General features: G+C 36.0%; 2 protein-coding genes across 2 annotated transcripts; both read left to right on the top strand.

The window, feature by feature from the left end:
- Window positions 1-2,620: 2,620 nt before the first annotated feature.
- On the top strand, window positions 2,621-8,042 carry LOC104897822 (protein NRT1/ PTR FAMILY 5.10). Its single transcript, XM_010684808.4, has 4 exons — window positions 2,621-2,911; window positions 2,997-3,214; window positions 5,154-5,686; window positions 7,057-8,042. The coding sequence occupies exons 1-4, from the start codon at window positions 2,755-2,757 to the stop codon at window positions 7,871-7,873; spliced, it is 1,725 nt and encodes a 574-aa protein (XP_010683110.2). The 5' UTR covers window positions 2,621-2,754; the 3' UTR covers window positions 7,874-8,042.
- Window positions 8,043-9,229: 1,187 nt separating this feature from the next.
- Window positions 9,230-19,278, top strand: LOC104897913 (protein NRT1/ PTR FAMILY 5.10). Its single transcript, XM_010684922.4, has 4 exons — window positions 9,230-9,431; window positions 15,073-15,290; window positions 16,893-17,440; window positions 18,210-19,278. The coding sequence occupies exons 1-4, from the start codon at window positions 9,278-9,280 to the stop codon at window positions 19,018-19,020; spliced, it is 1,731 nt and encodes a 576-aa protein (XP_010683224.2). The 5' UTR covers window positions 9,230-9,277; the 3' UTR covers window positions 19,021-19,278.
- The last annotated feature ends 517 nt before the right edge of the window (window positions 19,279-19,795 follow it).

The raw sequence follows: 19,795 nt of genomic DNA, 5'->3' as shown, positions 1-19,795 counted from the left end.
ATTAGTATAAAATTAATACTCTAACAGAATAAAAATTTCGTGTGTGCATGTCTATATGACTATGTATCCTGTAAAATATATCCACAATCAAAGTTCGAAATACATCATACTTATACTGTTGAAAATTAAAGTTCACCGAGTTGTTATAAGGTCGTCGTTCCACCCCTGTGATATTTTCACCCCTTGCAAGACGGACAAACCTTGTGTTTCGGGATTTCTATGTGTAAAAAAATTGATTTTCATCAGCCACTGTATCAGTTCTGTTTATGATATTTACAAGTCTAAAAAAGAACATATAAATTGGTATCCTAATTAATTTGATCCAACTTTTTAAAATTTTGATTTTTTTGGTCCAGACAAAAAATAGACCATTGAAGTATAAATTAATGTAAATAAAATAATCTTAATATAAACTTAAAATTTACTTTATTTTTATGTACTTTTTATAGATAATATATCAACATTGATTAATGTATATATTATTAATTGCTATATTTTTTAATTAGTAAATAAAATATGATAATTTTAGACGCGGTTTTATAGCAATTTGTTTGTTTTTTCAAGTAAATAGTAAGAAAATAATGAATGTCAAAAAAATGAGTTTATAACTCGTAAGTATTGGTATGCAATATGGAGTTTTTATGATTTTAAAGTATTTGGATTTTATTCCTTGAAAACGACTAGTTTGCGGAGGATCTACAAAGTGCGGTGGAAGAAGTTGGTGGTAGAGGAGCAACGTCAATGGCCGGGTGTCTGACTTCACATACTATATCAACTAGTTGTATATGCATGGGATGCGTGCGTTGAAAATCTTATGTAGGTATATACAAATGAACATGTTTTTTTTAATCTAAAATTATTTTGGTAGTGATGTAAATTGTTGAGGTTCTTTTATTATCTTTTTAAATTAAAAGTGAATGATTTTTAACTGTTCAATATCGTCACTGAAAATTTTGGTCGATGATTTAATAATTTCTTTTCAGCGACTTTAGTATAGTTCTTTAACAATTATAAATGTTAATAAACCATATTGTTTGAACTTTGTAAATATGAAATATTATGTTATCACGATATATTGCTAACTTTTTTTGGTTGAAGATTCTAATTGATTTTGTAAATTGATTGTGTCAATCTAATTTGTCAAGTTATTAATAATATTGCCTATTTCATTTTCTACCAACTCATATGGCAAGTTCCATTTATTCTCATTTTTCAATTTTTTATAAAAAGAAAAATATTATTTTAAATTATGAGAGGGTATTCTAGTCACTTCAAAAGAGACACCACACCTCCTCCATTCGCTGATATAATAGAGATAAAGTGAAATAAATACAATGCTAACATGACAAAACTACAATTTTTCTTTTTAAACGAGAAATTTCATTAATTGAAGGCCAAACGACATCTACAATAGGTATTAAAGTAAAACAAGATACAATTAAACAGACTAAAATCAAATTCGTTTTCGAAGAAACTACAATGAACCAGATCGAACAATACAACACAACCCCCTTGTATTTGCTGAATCAAGCAGCTATTGATGAGGAAGTCTATTATTCTGATATAGTATGGGAAGAACATTCATGATCGAGTCAGGTTGACCGCATTCGAGATTCCAATACCTTCATGTTGAGTCTCGAACTTCAACCAATGAGAATAATTTCTCATACCTAAAAACAAAAGAACCATACTCACAACTCTCATAGGGAAGAAGGAGATTTCCAAAACAGAAACTAAAAACCCCATAATAGGGTTTGAGAAACTCTCAAAAAGAGAGACTAATTTATTGAACAAAATAAGAAAATGAACTAAAAACTGAAAATAAAAGGGGAAAAGGGGCTTACCATGAATGAAAACATCCATGGCAGCCCTAATTGATGAAGAAGGGGTTGACAAAACTACGAATTTTGGCCCGGTCCCGCCCGATTTTGGGTCGGTTTTAGGCCCGGACCCCCTTCTATATTATTCGACGCTAATGCTTAACATACTCTGAAATGTGAGTGTTATATTCGTAACTGAATGAGCTAGAGAACCACCCTCCCTCAAAAAATGTCACTATTGTATGAAATCACTTTGCCAACAACCCCAACACATCTCTAATATAGAAAAAGAAAATTCAACACAATTGCAAGTGAAAAAACTACTACTATCTAGAGCTGATCATTTTGGCCCGGTCCCGCCCAATTTTTGGGTCGGGTTTTTGGGAGAGTTTTTGGCCCGTGGTATTTTTTTTGCTTTGGGCAAGCTAAAATTGACTTTTTAGTCTATTTTTTGGCATGATCCGTAAAACACGCTCATTGAACTAGCAGGTTTTGGGCACAAAATTTTGGCCTGGCAAGTCTTGACCATTGGACAATTTTTTTTTAAGCCCGGCACGAACCCGGTCCATGATCACCTCTAATACTACTCAGCACCACTATAATTCGATAGATAGATTTTGTACATCAAGGAGATTAACCGACACTTTTCTCTTGTTTAAAAAATTAGGATTAACTCAAGTGGTAAAATATCGCATATTCTCCAACACAATTTAGAGATCAACAAATCCTAACCCATGCAATTACTTGGATCTAACTTGTAATAAATCTTTGGTAGTGTCATGTGCAAGAGTAGCCCAAAATATTTTTTTTACCTAAGAAAAGTCCCCCTTGTGTAATGTAATGTGCCAAAAATGAAATTGACGTATGAGGGCCTAAACAAAAACTAAATCTCCTCAGTTTACCGAGGTGGTGGCTGAGGAGAGGAGAGAGAAAAATGGCGGGCGCAATAACAGTAGCTTCTTCAGCAGACGCCCAAACTCCATTTCTTCTCCTCGAAGAAGAAGAAACTGTTGATGGTGCTCTTGATTACAAAGGCAACCCTGCAATTCGATCCAAACATGGTCGTTGGAAATCCGCTTCTTTCATAATTGGTTAGTTCATTATTTAGATTTGTATTTGTTAATCTTTCAACTTGAATTTTACATAAATTTTCTGGGTTTTTGTTTTTATGTTTAGGGGTTGAAGTTGCAGAAAGAATAGCATATTATGGGATTACATCAAATTTAATAAGCTATTTAACTGGACCTTTGGGTCAATCAACTGCTAGTGCCGCAGCAAATGTGAATGCTTGGAGTGGATTTGCGTCTCTTTTCCCTGTTATTGGTGCAATTATTGCTGATTCTTTTCTGGGTCGTTATCGTACCATTATTGTGTCTTCCTTTATTTACATCTTGGTTAGTCTTTTGTTTTCTCATTGAATTATTTGGATGATTTTTGGGAGTTGAACATAATTAGATTAGTCATGATTTTGATAATTGAAGTAAATTTTGTGGTTTTAAATGTTCTATTGTCTTTGGTGATTTATATTTAAGGGAAAACGGATATGTGAGATCTTCTTAGGTTCGTCATAATGTATATATTTTTAATATCAACTTTGTATATTGTTACTTATTGGTAATTAAAGATATTAATAATTGAATTATATATCAGCAAAAACGGAGGAAGTATGTAAGAAATTGTGGTATATAAGAAGATGATTAATTGATTATTGGTTAATGGAAGTGAATATGAATATAATGTTAATCAAGAGGGCTTTTAAAGAGTTGGATTTGGAGATATTTAGTGGTGTTGATGTTTTTGTATTTCTTTTAAGAGAAGTGGAATATCCCACTTTTAGTGCTTTGGTGATCACGGAGTGAATTTGTTTTCTGGATTTGGTTGAGTTTGGTTTTAAGTATTTAATTCTATTCACTTTCAATTGGGATAAAGTAGTCAGTTAGGAGTACTTTTTTAAGTTTAGATGATTGTGGCCTCAACTAATTGCCCACCCAAACTGGTACTGCTTCCATTTTCTTGTGAAATAGCCTGTTGCTTTATGGCTTTTGAAGGTTCTTCACATTTGCAACTAAAGTCACATAGATACCTTTTAGCAGGCAGGAATTTCGGTAGAAACTATGCTAATGGTCTACGAGGTTACCCTTAAGCTTATAATAGATGCTTCAAGTGATTATGAATCGAGAGTTCGAGTGCGTGTATTTTTTTTTTTTTTTTTAGATGACGGGTGCAAGATATTGGAAAAGTTAGGTGAAATAAATGCGAAGTTCTTCTACATTTTGCTTACAAGCTCATTTCTTCTGCTGTTCTTGTCTTAGAAACAATTTGGGCATAGTTTTGGTTTGTGGGTGACAACTGATTTATATAAGTGATTGGAAGTTTGTACTTATGAATTTTTGAAATGTAGTATTTTTAGTGTTTGTTTAATCTTATATACTTCTATTAGAAGAGACAAAGATGAAAGTTGTCATCATGAATACTGTCTCTAGAACCAACGAAACCTCTTCTTTTTCCACCAAGTGAGGTCAGTACATGGGGCATTATCATAGTTCTGGCATCTAAACATGTCCGAGGAGCTTGGATGATACACCTACCTCCAACACGAATCAGATTTTTCTTAGAAGAACAGCTTCAATGGAGAGAATAGTTTATAGGAGCATTTGGTGTACGCCTGTACCTGTACCACATAATACAAAATTAAATTACTACAAGTTTCACTTTATTGACTTTCAACTATTCTCAATATTGGCTGCCATTCTAATATGTGTACGGGATAGAAACTTATTATAGTGCAAATGTAAGTGGCTTAATGTTAGATGGTCTTTCTGTTCAGTTCATTTGCTGAAGGAGTGAGTGGGCTAGGCAGAGCTATACTTTAATATTACTATTCACCAGTAGTTATGATCGTCTACCACATGCTTGCCTTTTTATACTGCTGACCACCCTTCATCAATTTTTGATCACTTTCGAGTTTCGACATTATGGAATGAGGCAAAACATGCTGTTAAGTTTGCGGTGCTGAATTGTTTTTGATGGTAGTACATTAGCAATTCACTTACAGTCATGCAATGTCAAAATGATGATGTTCTCGATGTTTTCCTTACAAGTGGAAGCTTTTAGTTGTCATTTTCTTCCTGTGCATGTCACTTTTCAAATCTGGATAATTCTAACCCTGCTGAAGGGATGAAACTGTTTTTTTTTGTTGCTGTCTCATATCCTGCTTTTTGTACTCTTTTTCCATTTAGGCAAAAGATGTGGCTTTTTTGTCTTGATTCATAGTTGTGTAAGATCATTTAAATCTAATCCAATGATTTTCTTTTGAATCCTCTGAATTTATAGGGGCTGGCCTTGTTAACTCTTTCAGCTGTTTTGCCTTTCTGCAAGAAGACTACAAATGGCATGTTATGTGATTCACTTTCTTTCCAAACAATGTCAATATTTTTCTCTCTATATCTTGTGGCTGTTGGGCAATCTGGTCATAAGCCTTGTGTCCAAGCTTTTGGAGCAGACCAGTTCGATGGACAAGATCCCCAAGAGAGCAAAGCCAAAAGCTCATTCTTCAATTGGTGGTACATGGGCATGTGTCTTGGTCCATTGCTCGTAATCTCCGTCTTAAACTACGTTCAGGATAATGTTGGCTGGGGCCTTGGATTTGGAATTCCTTGCATCATTATGACGCTTGCTCTGCTAATATTTTTGCTTGGGAGTCCAACCTATAGGCATATCGTTACAGGTGAAGACCGGAGTGCATTTGTGAGGATTGGAAGAGTGCTTTCTGCGGCAGCAATGAATTGGCATATAAAGCAGTCAACAATTGATGTTGAAGAGGAAGCTCAGGGATTCTGTCCTAGCCAGGGCTCTGAACAGTTTCGGTAAGCGATACGATTTTGCTATTATTACATACATCCTACCATTCTTGTTATTTGCACTTTTTTGGTCCATCTGTTATAGACCTTTGTTTTTTTACAAGTCTAGCAACTATCAATGCAGTTAGTACATACTACTTCTGTTTTTATTTAGTTGCAACATTCACCTTTTTGCACAAACTTTAAGAAATGAGAAAAGAGAGTATAATTGACCCACTTGCCCCTGCTACTGTTACTGTAATTAAATGGGGAGAGTAGGTGAAGGGTAATATAGTCAAATTATCCCAAAAGCTTTCCTAAAAAGGGAAATGTTGCAACTAATAAAAAATACCTAAAAGTAGAAATTGTTGCAATTAAGGCCCCGTTTGGTAGGGCGTAAAACGTTTTCTCGGAAAACTGTTTTCCTCTATTTTCAGTTTTACATTGTTTGGTTGGCAAAAGAGTGTAAAACCATTTTCCCTTGGGGTAAAATTACTCTCCCAAGGATGAAAAACCATTTTCCTTTCAAAATGAAGGGAAAACTATTTTCCTTCTCTCTCTTGTACACTCCTCTCACTATCTCCTTACTTTCCCTATCATTTTCCTTTCATTTCATCATTTTTTTTACATCGAACCAAACAACGGAAAACTAATTTTGGAATTGTGTTTTCCATTGTAAATTGTTTTCCATAAAAATCATTTTACACTGAAAATATTTTACGCCCTACCAAACGGAGCCTAAATAAAAACGGAGGTAGTATACTGAGGACTATGGTGTTCTTTTCTGATCCAGGGATGGGGGGAGGAAAGTTGGGAGTGTGCAATATTTTGAAACAAATGGGGGTTGATGTCGTCCAAAATGAACCTGCCCATTTCAATCCTGGACATTAGGCAAGGCCACAGTTTTGGGCCATAAAAATTCTGCCTAAACCCAGAGAAATTGGAGGGGTTAAGACCAAAATGGTCTAGATTCTCCAGAAAGCTGGGCCAACGCCAAATAGACCACTATATGGGCTATCTAAATCTGCTCATAACAGACAGGGCTATACTTGATCAGCTCCACTCTGTATCCCAATTGAAGTACAGACAACAAAACATAGTATTTCGTCTTTCAGTCAGGACCTCGGGGGGTAGAGAGTTGGGGAATTTGCAGTTTTTGGTAGTGAGTGGCTCCTATATCTTGCTATGTCCCAATGAGCGAACATATGAAATTCATTAATCATGCTATCTATATCTCGTTGGTGCTTCTAGTGGGAGAGACTTTGTTATGTTTATTATATGATATCAACTGTAATATTCATTTTTGCTTGTATGTAATCCAATGATCCCTTACATTCCTTTTTTGGCCTAGAAAATATTTGCTCACGAACACTTGTTTGTTTTCATCCATCTAACAGGTTCTTGGACAAAGCTCTGTTTGCACCTAGTAGTTCCGATGATTATGGTAAAGCCTGTTGCAAGAGTGAGGTCGAAGAGGCAAAGGCAGTACTGAGACTGTTCCCTATATGGGCAACCAGCATTGTATATGCTATCGTCTTTTCACAATCCTCAACTTTTTTCACCAAACAAGGTCTTACCATGGATAGATCATTAGGCCCTAACTTTTCGATTCCTCCTGCTTCATTACAGTCCTTTATAAGCCTCTCTGTTGTCCTCTTCATTCCCATCTATGACCGTATCTTAGTTCCAATATCAAGAACTTTTACCGGGAAACCTGCTGGAATAGCAATGCTACAAAGGATTGGAATCGGGATGTTAATCTCAGCAATCTCAATGATTATTGCAGCTATAGTTGAGAAGAAACGCCTTGAAACCGCATTAGAATATGGGCTGATCGATATACCAAATGCAACGGTCCCAATGAGTGTATGGTGGCTGGTTCCACAGTACGTACTGTTTGGTGTTTCAGATGTTTTTACTATGGTTGGGTTGCAAGAATTTTTCTATGACCAAGTTCCTACAGAATTACGAAGTGTAGGTCTTTCGCTCTATTTGAGCGTTTTCGGGGTGGGGAGCCTTTTGAGCAGCTTGTTGATATCCGTCATCGACAAAGTGACTGGCAGCAATGGCCAAGACAGTTGGTTTTCGAGCAACCTTAACCGCGGTCATCTTGATTATTTTTACTGCCTGCTCGCTGCTATTAGTGCCATTGAAATTACTCTTTTTGTGTATTTTGCAAAGTGCTACATATATAATAAAAAAAATGGTCTATAACTTGACAGTAGAAAATCCAAAGTTTAGAATCCCTCACTTCCTTGTTTAATCGTGTAGCCTCTTATACTTGAAAACATATAGATCTTTCAAATTGTGTAAATATCTCAATTTCAAATTACTCAGTTTGGAAAATATATCATTATTCTTATATGCACACAATGCGTGTCAATTGTCTTGCATTTTGCTTTTTCAAAAATATGTTGTTCAGTTTAAATGTATTTTTTTTTCCTTTTTTCGTTTAAATGAATCAGTTAGTATTTCCTCCTATTAACATATGTCATGTCAACTATGCAGCAAGATTTGAACTTGTGACATCTTGCTATCATATACTTTTTCCGTTTCACAATAAGTGAAACATAGAGAAAGTACCTACATACCAAGGAATGTAGAGAGACAGAGTTGAGACCACAATAAAATAGAGTGATGAAACAAAAAGTTGTAGTCTCCTCTTGCTTTTTTGCGTCATATTTGTAATAAGAGTGAATTTTTTTTACCATTCAGAGCTTGGTTGCACTTATTGTGGCTATTCCAAATAAGAAAGATGTTTCACTTATTGTGAAACGAAGGAAGTATAACGCAATTACAATCTCAACCGACTTTTAATCATGTTTTAGATGTCCACATTATTATATTTGTATCTTTTAAATATTGAGTTTTCTTTATTATATTTTAAAGTGAATGGAAAAAATGCATACTTCTAACAAAAAAAAAAATGAATATCAATTTCAGAGTGAGGCAACGCCTGAACCCAAATACTAGTTATTTTAGAAAATGTGATAATTTTCAAGGTCATCTTCACATTGTATGTAACAATTAATATTCAATATCAATGTTGCTTTTCACGATTTTAAGCTTATGTCATAAGCCAATTTCATCCACTATTTTTTTTAAGTTGATAAGATGAAGGATCTAACTGAACATGAGCTTGAAGTCATGAAACTAAAGTTTTACCACTAGATCAAGTCTTGTATGGTATCTCATGCCCTATTTAGATGAAAGGACATTGGACCAGTTATATGAATCGTACTATTTAGACAAGGTAGTTGATAAAGTCATATACTACCTATCAATAAGAGTTGGTTTGAGTGATAAGTAGCTTGATGACGCTTAAGGGAGGTCTCGAGTTCGAGCTCCATCGGACTTAGAAACTCTTGTTGAGAAACTCACCCACCAAAGCCAGGTGTGCTGCCCGAGTCAGATTCGGATATAGTCGAGCAAAGCTTTGATGAACTAAGTGAGCAACAAAAAAAAAGTCATAAACTACAATCGCTTAATATTATTTGCAACAATTTAACATAAAATGTAGGAAGTATCTATCAGTTGCAATTCTTGCAAATAAGATTAAAAGGAGGTAGTACCTCATTGATTCTCTTGAGTTGACTCAAAGGTCAGAGGAGAGAGAAAATGGCGTCGGCCATGACAGTAGCTTCTTCATCAAACTCCCGAATTCCACTTCTTCTCTCCGAAGGAGACATCGTTGATGGAACTGTAGACTACAAAGGTCGCCCTGCAATTCGAACTAAACATGGCCGTTGGAAATCCGCTTCTTTCATCATTGGTTAGTTCATACTCCCTCCATATCTTAATAGATTTCTCATTTCTTCAATGCACTATTATCACTTTTATATCGTTAATTTATATGATTACAGATTAGTAAAAATTACAAAAGTATAACTATGTTTTATTTTATATATTGGAATTTGTTAAGAATACTTCTTCTATTTGACAGTTAGTTAGTCTCTAACTAACTCTAACTAACTCTAACTAATTCTGTTTATAAGTTGTTAGAGTTTGTTAGTTTCTCTTGTATATAAGCTTAGCTTATTTCTCCTCCATGTACTATTTTTCATTCACATTACATCTTCTTACTTCTATATAAGAGATGTCTCTCTCTCTCTAGAATATCAATACAATTCTTTTCTCTCTAGTTTTCAATGCTGGTTCATAAATTGTTTCATGGTATCAGAGCATAAGCTCCTGTGTCAAGATCAATTTCCGCAAAATATATCCAATCTGATAATCTCTGGATTTCGTCCTTTTCTTGCTAAATTTCTCATTGAAATTCGTCTGTAAGTTTCTTTCTGAATCACTTCAATCATTTGTAGATTCATATCAATTTATGAATTAGCATTTCAATTCATCTTCTAATTTGCTCAAGTAACATCTTGTTACTAATATTCTGAGATTTCTTAGTCTGCTGTTCATCTGAATTCTTGATTGAATTATTTTGTTTGTCATCTGAATTCGAAAGCATCTGTTAATTTCTGAATTGTTCGATTGATTGTTGATAGAAACAATTCATATTTCTGATTGAATTTCATCTTCTCATTCAATCATTTCTCCTGATTCTGTTCTGAAATTCTTCATAAAACATCCTCAAAATGCCTGAAACTACAAATGAAACCAATAATGTGGTTAGAAATAACATTGTCCAGCACAAGATCCTTCCTCACCCTATTATATTCATCCTAGTGATTCTCAGTACAAATTGGTACCTAATCTGTTCAATGGAAGTGGTTACAATGACTGGAAACGTTCTGTTATCATAGGTTTATCTGCTAAGAATAAACTAGGGTTCATAGATGGAACTATACCTAAACCTGAAAACAATTCATCATTGTTTAAGGCATGGAGTAGATGCAACAGTACATTAATATCCTGGTTTATACAAGTTCTTGATGTGAACATAGCCAGAAGCATTTTATATTTTGATTCTGCACAAGAAGTTTGGAACAATCTAGAGGAACGCTTTGGTCAAACATCAGGCACACAGATATATAGCATTCAACAACAGATTGCTAATCTTGAGCAAGGCACAGATAGCTTGTCCAGCTTCTATACTCAACTTAAAATGTTATGGGATGAGTTAGATGCTCATAATCCTTTGCCAATCTGTACATGTAATAACTGTACATGTGATGTGACAAGAAAACTTCTAAAGATGCAAGAAGATCAGAGGTTAACATTGTTTCTTATGAAACTCAAAGAAGATTTCAGACAAGTTCGAGGCACTATACTCATGCAACAACCACTTCCTACACTTTCTCATGCTTATAGGCTTTTAATGCAAGAAGAACGCCATAAAGAAGTCTATGCTGCTGTTCATAATCATGATGAGTCCATGGCATTTGCTGTTAATAACAATAGCAAGAAGAGATTCTATGAGCATCCTACTGATTCTAACAGAAACAACTCAAGTTTCAATAAAACACCTGGATCTGGAAATTATGGTGGCTCCAGTGGATACAACAATGGTTTTCAATCCAGAAATTTTCATCAAACAAAAGGCCTCATGCACTCATTGTAACAGAATGGGTCACACTGTTGACAAATGTTATAAACTTCATGGATTTCCACCAAAGGATGGATGGAAGAACAAGAAAGTAGCAGCAACTGTCCATCTTGATGAAGAAACTCCTTCCAGTGATTCTCTTGATCTTAATTCCCCTATCACAGTTGCTCAATATAATCAGATAATGGCACTGATTGGGAGAGACAAGAGTGATGAACCAGTTGCCTCAGACAATCACACTGCTCTCTTAGCAGGTACATTCTGTTTTCTATCTCTCAATAACACAACTTGGATCATTGACAGTGGTGCTACAGACCACATGTGTCATGATCTAAGTTTGTTCACTGATGTTATTGATATCACCTCTCAACATAGTACAATTACTATACCTGATGGCAATGCTTTACAAGTTCAAAATAAAGGCACAATTCAATTAGGATCCTACATTAAGCTACACAATGTGTTACATGTTCCACATTTCAAGTTCAATCTAATCTCTGTCCCAATGCTTTGTAAAGACATGAATTGTTCCATTTCTTTCACTAACCATGCCTGTCATCTTCAGGTCCCTTCACTGAAGCCCCTGCTTCTTGTAATTTCAAGAATGGACTATATTGCTTGGATGAATCACACTTGCTTCCCTCTGTCAACAATGTTTCTCTTAATCCTAGCAATCTTCCTGTTAGTCCTTCATCATCCAATTCAGCTAGTCTTTCTGCAATTGAACAAGCCAAATTATGCACCTAAGACTAGGTCATCTCCCATTTGTACATATCAATAAAGTCTGCCCTTCTGTAACTGTGCATGATTACCTTCATGAATGTATGTGTCAAGTTTGTCACTATGCTAGACAAACAAGGTTGCCATTTCCTCATAGTTCTATCAAAACTTCTAAAGCTTTTCAGCTTATTCACTTAGACATATGGGGTCCTATAAGACTTCCAATCTAATGGTTGTAATATCTTTCTCACAATAGTAGATGATTTCACTAGACTCACTTGGGTTTTTCTTATGAAATATAAGTCTGATATTCTGCAAGTATTATCTGATTTCTTTGCATATATTAATACACATTTTCATACTTCTATCATGAATGTGAGATCTGATAATGCAAAGGAGATTTGTGAGGGTCCATTGAAGAAATTTTTAGCAGAACATGGTGTTTTTCATCAGACAAGCTGTGCTGAAACCCCACAGCAGAATGGGGTGGTTGAGAGGAAGCATCGCCACTTACTTGAGACTGCTAGGGCTCTTTTTCTTCAATCTAGAGTCCCTGCAAGATATTGGGGTGAATGTATCTTATGTGCAGCATACTTGATCAATAGAATGCCCCTACAAGGTTTGCATTCATGAGTCCATTTCAGAAACTCTTTGGCTTCAAACCTGATGTTTCTCACTTGAGGTATTTGGTTGTCTCTGCTTCACATCTACACTGAAACAAGGAAGATCTAAGTTTGATCCTAGATCTGATCCATGTGTTTCATGGGATATTCAGTTACTCAAAAGGTTACAGAGTTTTGAACTTGAAAACAAATAAGCTTACAGTATCTAGAGATGTCATTTTCTATGAAAAACATCTCCCATTTCACTCTTCTTCTGCCACCTCCACTCTACATAACAATCCTATCTTTCTCCCTCTCTCTACACCCACAAATTATTCCTATGATATTGAAGCTCCTGATATTTTTCATATTCCAACCACCAATTCACAACCACATACTTCTCCTCCTACACCTCCTTCTTCAGATTCTATTCTTTCTTCTACTCCTTCTTCTAGTACCACTATACCCAGCTCTACTTTACATGACTTATCTTCTCACATTTCTCCTCCTCCTGTTGTCAGGAGATCTACTAGCCTACTGTTCCCAACAAACAATTTAAAGATTTTGTTTGTTCCACTGCCAGTAGTACTGCCTCCTCTAGTCATTGGTGCAATTTGGTTCACTTTGATTCTCTTCCACCTTCTCATCATGCTTTCTTATCTCATATATCTCAATATGATGAACCTACTTCTTATCAACAAGCTGCACAAGATTCAAACTGGGTTGTTGCCATGAATAAAGAATTGCAAGCTTTAGAAGCCAACAAAACTTGGGAACTTGTTACTCTTCCCAAAGGCAAAAAGCCCATTGGTTGCAAATGGGTGTACAAGGTCAAGCTCAAGTCAGATGGTTCTTTGGAAAGGTTTAAGGCTAGATTAGTAGCCAAGGGCTACAATCAAAAGGAGGGGATTGACTACCAAGAAACCTTCTCACCAGTTATTAAAATGGCTACTGTCAGATGTATTCTCACCTTGGCAGCTTCTAAAGGCTGGGATATATTCCAATTGGACATCAACAACGCTTTCCTACATGGAGATCTAGTAGAAGAAGTGTACATGAAAGTCCCTGAAGGGGTTCCTAATCCACAACAGCAAGTTTGCTTCTTAAAGAAGTCTCTTTATGGACTTAAACAAGCTTCTAGGCAATGGTTTGCCAAGCTTGTTCAAGAACTATTGTTACAAGGATTTGTCCAATCCAAGAATGACTATAGCTTGTTCATCAAACAACAAGATCATCACATAACACTTGCAGCAGTGTATGTTGATGATATCATTTTAACAGGCAATGATATCTCAAGCATCAACAACCTCAAACTTCATCTTCATGAAACTTTCAGTATCAAAGATCTAGGAAAAATGCATTATTTCCTAGGTATTGAAATTGGTTATCTACCCTCTGGTATTTGTATGACACAGAAGAAATTCACTTCTGAATTGTTGGCTTGTTCTAAGCTCACTGACACCAAGACAGCAGTAACTCCTTTGCCTCTCAATCTCAAACTACAAGCAAATGAGGGTGCTTTTTATGGTGATCCTGAATATTATAGGAAGCTAGTGGGTAAGTTAAATTTTTTAACTCACACTAGACCTGATCTAGCATTTACTGTCCAACATTTGAGCCAGTTTCTTCACTCACCAAGAGAACCCCATGTTCAAGCATTGCATCATACCCTCAGATATGTCCAAGGTACAGCAGGACAAGGTATCCTCTTGAATGGGTCTCCTGAACCTGTTTTGCAAGCCTATTCAGATTCAGACTGGGGTGCTTGTCCAGACAGCAGAAAGTCTATCACAGGGTACCTCATGATGCTTGGTAATTCTCCCATCAGCTGGAAGTCCAAGAAGCAAGGGACAGTGTCAAAATCTTCTAGTGAAGCTGAATATAGGGCTATGGCCTCTGCTGCCAGTGAGATCACTTGGCTTGTGCGTTTGCTTCAAGAATTACAAATTCCCAACATTACACCAGTCACTTTGCATTGTGACAATCAGAGTGCTATACATATAGGGAAGAACCCAGTCTTCCATGAAAGGACCAAGCATATAGAGCTTGATTGCCATTTTACTAGAGACAAGGTGTTGGAAGGCTTGATTCAACTTACTTATTTGCCTACAACTAGCCAACTTGCAGATGTTTTTACTAAGGTGTTACCATCTGCACAACTTCAGTTTTTGCTTTCCAAACTTGGCATGATTTCATCTATGCCAAGTTTGCGGGGGGATGTTAAGAATACTTCTTCTATTTGACAGTTAGTTAGTCTCTAACTAACTCTAACTAACTCTAACTAATTCTGTTTATAAGTTGTTAGAGTTTGTTAGTTTCTACTTGTATATAAGCTTAGCTTATTTCTCCTCCATGTACTATTTTTTCATTCACATTACATCTTCTTACTTCTATAATAAGAGATGTCTCTCTCTCTCTAGAATATCAATACAATTCTTTTCTCTCTAGTTTTCAATGCTGGTTCATAAATTGTTTCAGAATTTTTTTAGAATTGTCTTTATTTACTCCATTATTTTGATTTGTACTTGTAATATTTCACTATGTTCAACACAGAATTTTTCTGGGTGTTTTCTTGTTATATTTAGGGATGGAAATTGCAGAAAGAATAGCATATTATGGAATTACATCAAATTTAATAAGCTATTTAACTGGACCTTTGGGTGAATCAACGGCTAGTGCCGCAGCAAATGTGAATGCTTGGACTGGATTTGGGTGTCTTTTCCCTGTGGTTGGTGCAATTGTTGCTGATTCTTTTCTGGGTCGTTATCGCACCATTGTTGTGTCTTCCTTTATTTACATCTTGGTTAGTTTTTCTTCTATCTCATATTCATGCTCAAATTTTGAATTATTTGGTGAATGTTTTTGATAAGTAAGCAATTGTTCTATGAAGTAGAAAGTAATGGAGTAATTATTACTAGAACTGCTTTATGCAAAACAATCTCAATTAAGAGCTGTTTTTTCTGATTAACGGACTGAATCCTATGAGTCATTCTATATTACTCAAACAAAGATTGAGTGTCTACTCGGATACGGGTGTCCAAATGTCTGACTCGGCTATTTGTAGAAAAAAGTCAAGTTTTTAGTTTAAAATGAAGTATCCCAATAAAGTGTCGTATCGGACATGACACGACACAACACCCCGTTTTTGAGGTAAATGAAGGTGTCGGAGTAACACTGACCGAATCTCTTACATTTGGTACTGTTTTTGTATTCACTTAGTGCCCACCTAAACTAAACTGCTTGAACTTATTTTCTAATTTTAGATGATTATGGTTTATGGACTACGTTAATTGCCCACCTAAACTGCTACTACTTCCTACTTCCTCGCTATAGAAAAGAATGCAACACTTGCATCCGTAGAGTCAAATTTACAAACTTTGACTAGGATTCCGACTACTATATTACTTCATAATAACATAGTCATGTGAGATCTTGTTAAGTTTATGTCAATGTGTAGTTCCAAAATATCGTTTTTTTTATAATTTTGATAATTTTTATTAGTACGTAATTAGCAATATCTATTAGATGGGACTAAGATGGAGACTTTGCAATTTACAACTGTGCATCATATATGATGTCTAGACTCTATTAAATCTTATACACTTCTATTAGATGAGACTAAGATGGAGACTGTGCATCATATATGCTGTCTACGCTCTATGGGGAACAAGCAACCAAACCTTCTTTTTTCCGCCAAGTGAGGTTAGTTATACTGGCCATTTGAGAACTTGGGCACCTATAATTTCTTTGAGAATCTTGGTTATTCTAGTACCTTACTTCCAACACCAACCCAATGGGCCAATATTTTCACTCAAGCCTATGAGATCTTGGTTTGGAAGATTATTAAATTTCCCTACATTGCAACAACGTAAGTGAAAGAGGATAGTTAACGGAGACACTTGTACTGCATAATATAAGATTTAAGGAACATCACTAACAAATATCACTTCATTGATTTTGTCGTGTTTTGAATATTGGCTGTCCATTTAATTCTCATATGAAATACAAACTTGTTCTGGTTTGTAAACAGGAGCGGCTTAACTTTAGATGGTGTTTTTGTTTCTTTCTTTTGTTGAGTCACTACACGGGCTTGGCAAAGCTTGAATCTTCTGTAAAAAGCGGTACACTAAAGTTGTTGTCGAAATGATGTTCTCCATGTTTTCCTTTATAATGTAAGCTTTCAGTCATCATCCTTTTCTTGCAATCACTATCTGACACTAAAGAATTCTGTATCTCTCTACTTGCCCCGCTGAAGGGGTATCAACTAGATTTTGTTGCTGTCACGTACTTCTATAAATGCCTTGATAATGTATTCTTTTGCCGTTTAGACAAATTGTCTAGCTTTTGTGTCATAGATTAGTAAGCCTGATCCAGTGATTCTATTTTGAATGTCCCTGAATAATAGGGACTGGCCTTGTTAACTCTTTCAGCGATCCTGCCTTACACCAGCTCTGTAAACTACAAAAAGACCACAATTGGCATGTTGTGTGATTCACCTCATTTCCAAATTATATCAATATTTTTCTCTCTATATCTTGTGTCCATTGGACAATCTGGTCATAGGCCTTGTGTCCAAGCTTTTGGAGCAGACCAGTTTGATGGACAAAATTTCCACGAGAGCAAAGCCAAAAGCTCGTTCTTCAATTGGTGGTACATGGGCATGTGTCTTGGTCCATTGCTCGTACTCTCTGTAATAAACTACATTCAGGATAATGTGGGCTGGGGCTTTGGATTTGGAATTCCTTGCATCATTATGACGCTTGCTTTGCTGGTCTTTTTGCTTGGGAGTCCGACCTATAGGCATGTCATTAGAGGTGAAGAGCGCAGTGCATTTGTGAGGATTGGAAGAGTGCTTTCGGCAGCAGCAATGAATTGGCGTATAAAGCAGTCAACAATTGATGTTGAAGAGGAAGCTCAGGGATTCAGTCCGAGCCATGGCTCTAAACAATTTCGGTAAATATACAACTATTCTGCTATTGGTTTTCTGTTTATTTGTTGCAGAACTTTGTTAAGAAACAACCAGCAAAGTGGTAATCAAAACAGAAACCGAGGGATTTAGTGTTCCTTTTCTATCCCGGAGTGTGGGAGGAGAGCGGGGAGCTTGCACTTTTTTATGCTTAGCTTGTATCCATTCTTTTCCTCCGTCCTAAAGCTGAACATGGACTTGGGGCCAAACCAAAATTAAACTGCTGTTGGGGCAGAAAATTCTTCCCAAACTTAAAGAAATCGGATGAGGATGAACAGGCCTAAGACCATAATCAGACTGGCCCACTCCAAAAGAGCCATTGTTCAGGCCATAAAATTCTGCTCAAATGGACGGGGTTATACTTGATCAGCTCTACTGTGTCCCAATCAGGTACATATAAAACAAGGGACATAGTGCTCATTTGTTAGTTAGGGGAGTAAGGAGTTGAGAGTTTACACTTTTTTATGTAGCGAGTGGTGTCCCGATTATACAGTTAATGAGGGAGAATGGTCATTTTTCTTTAATGGGAGTATGTAGTTGGGAGTTTGCACTTATTTTATAGTGAGTGGCTCCTCTGTTTTGCTCTGTCCAAATTAACCAACTTGCAAAAGATCAGTATACACGCTCTCTATCTTTCCGGTGGTTTTAGTAGGAGAGACTTTGTTAAGTTTTTATAAAGTATCAACTGTATATTCATTTTTGCTAGTATGTACTCCAATGTACCCATAAAGACTCTTTCTATGCATCCATCTGAAGGTTCTTGGACAAAGCTCTGGTTGCTCCTAGGAGTTCCGATGACATTGGTAAAGTTTGTTGCAAGAGCGAGGTTGAAGAGGTGAAGGCAGTACTGAGACTGTTCCCTATATGGGCAACCAGCATTGTATATGCTATCGTGTTTTCACAATCCTTAACTTTTTTCACCAAACAAGGTCTTACCATGGATAGATCATTAGGGCCTAGCTTTTCAATCCCACCGGCTTCATTACAGTCCTTTATAAACATCTCTGTTGTCGTCGTTATTCCCATCTATGATCGTATCTTAGTTCCAATATCGAGATCTTTTACTGGGAAACCTGGTGGAATAACAGTGCTGCAGAGAGTTGGAACTGGGATGTTAATCTCCACTGTCTCAATGATAACTGCAGCTATAGTTGAAAAGAAACGCCTCGAAACTGCATTAGAAAACGGGTTGATTGATTTACCAGATGTAACAGTTCCGATGAGTGTCTGGTGGTTGGTCCCACAGTACGTGCTGCTGGGTATTTCAGAAGTTTTCACTATGGTTGGATTGCAGGAATTTTTCTATGACCAAGTTCCTACCGAGTTAAGAAGTGTAGGTCTTTCGCTCTATTTGAGTGTTTTCGGGGTGGGGAGCCTTTTGAGCAGCTTAATGATATCCATCATCGACAAAGCAACTGGCAGCAATGGCCAAGACAGTTGGTTTTCAAGTAACCTTAACCGCGGCCATCTTGATTATTTTTACTGCCTGCTTGCTGCTTTTAGTGCCATACAACTTATGGTTTTTGTGTATTTTGCAAAGTGTTACATATATAATAAGAAAAGTTAAGTTGAATATAACTTGGTAGGAGAAGATCCAGACTCTGAAGTTTCCTCATTTCCTGCGGATTCATATTCTGTTGTACTCAATTTTAAGACTGTGATGAGGCCTGTAAAAAGAAAAATGGGATGATTTCCCTATTTGAAACTCGTGTAATTTAAAGGCCTTTTACTTTTAACTTGTATGATATTTCAAAGTGTACATATTACTGCCTTCGGTATTCTTTTAACTTGTATGATATTTCGAAGTGTACATATAATATCTCAATACCATATTTCGAAGTGGTTAAGATTGAGGTGCTTTATACTGCCTTCGTGACTCATTTGGATCAAAAAAAAATTATTACTCCCTTCGGTATCCTTTTATAGTCATTTATATCCTCCTCAAGTCTTGTAATTTAAGTTTGGGCATATAAGAAATCTAATAATAAATCATTATATTTGGATAAAGAGAATAGTATCGGCATGTCTATTATGCTCTCGGGTGCACGTAAACTTCTCCAAGGGTGTATTGGCGGCTTATTTGCTTATTTGGAGCTACTACTAAATCAACTTATATGCAAAAATAAAATAATTTTATTAGTAATTGTATACCAATGTATCCAATATTACCTCAAAATTTGTAGAATAGTAGTTCTACGAGTACGTGATTATAATTAGTATGGCTTCTAACAAATTGTTTGTTAAACGAGCTTTTTGGGATAACTGTTGATACATCTCATGTACTTCCTTTGTTTCGTTTTAAAAATGCAACAAATGAATATTTTATATCTCACAAAAAAAAT

Source organism: Beta vulgaris, chromosome 1 (assembly GCF_026745355.1).
Source record: "Beta vulgaris subsp. vulgaris cultivar EL10 chromosome 1, EL10.2, whole genome shotgun sequence".
Taxonomy (NCBI): domain Eukaryota; kingdom Viridiplantae; phylum Streptophyta; class Magnoliopsida; order Caryophyllales; family Amaranthaceae; genus Beta; species Beta vulgaris.
Note: the sequence above shows the minus strand (reverse complement) of the source record. Positions and strands in the feature narration are given on the sequence as shown.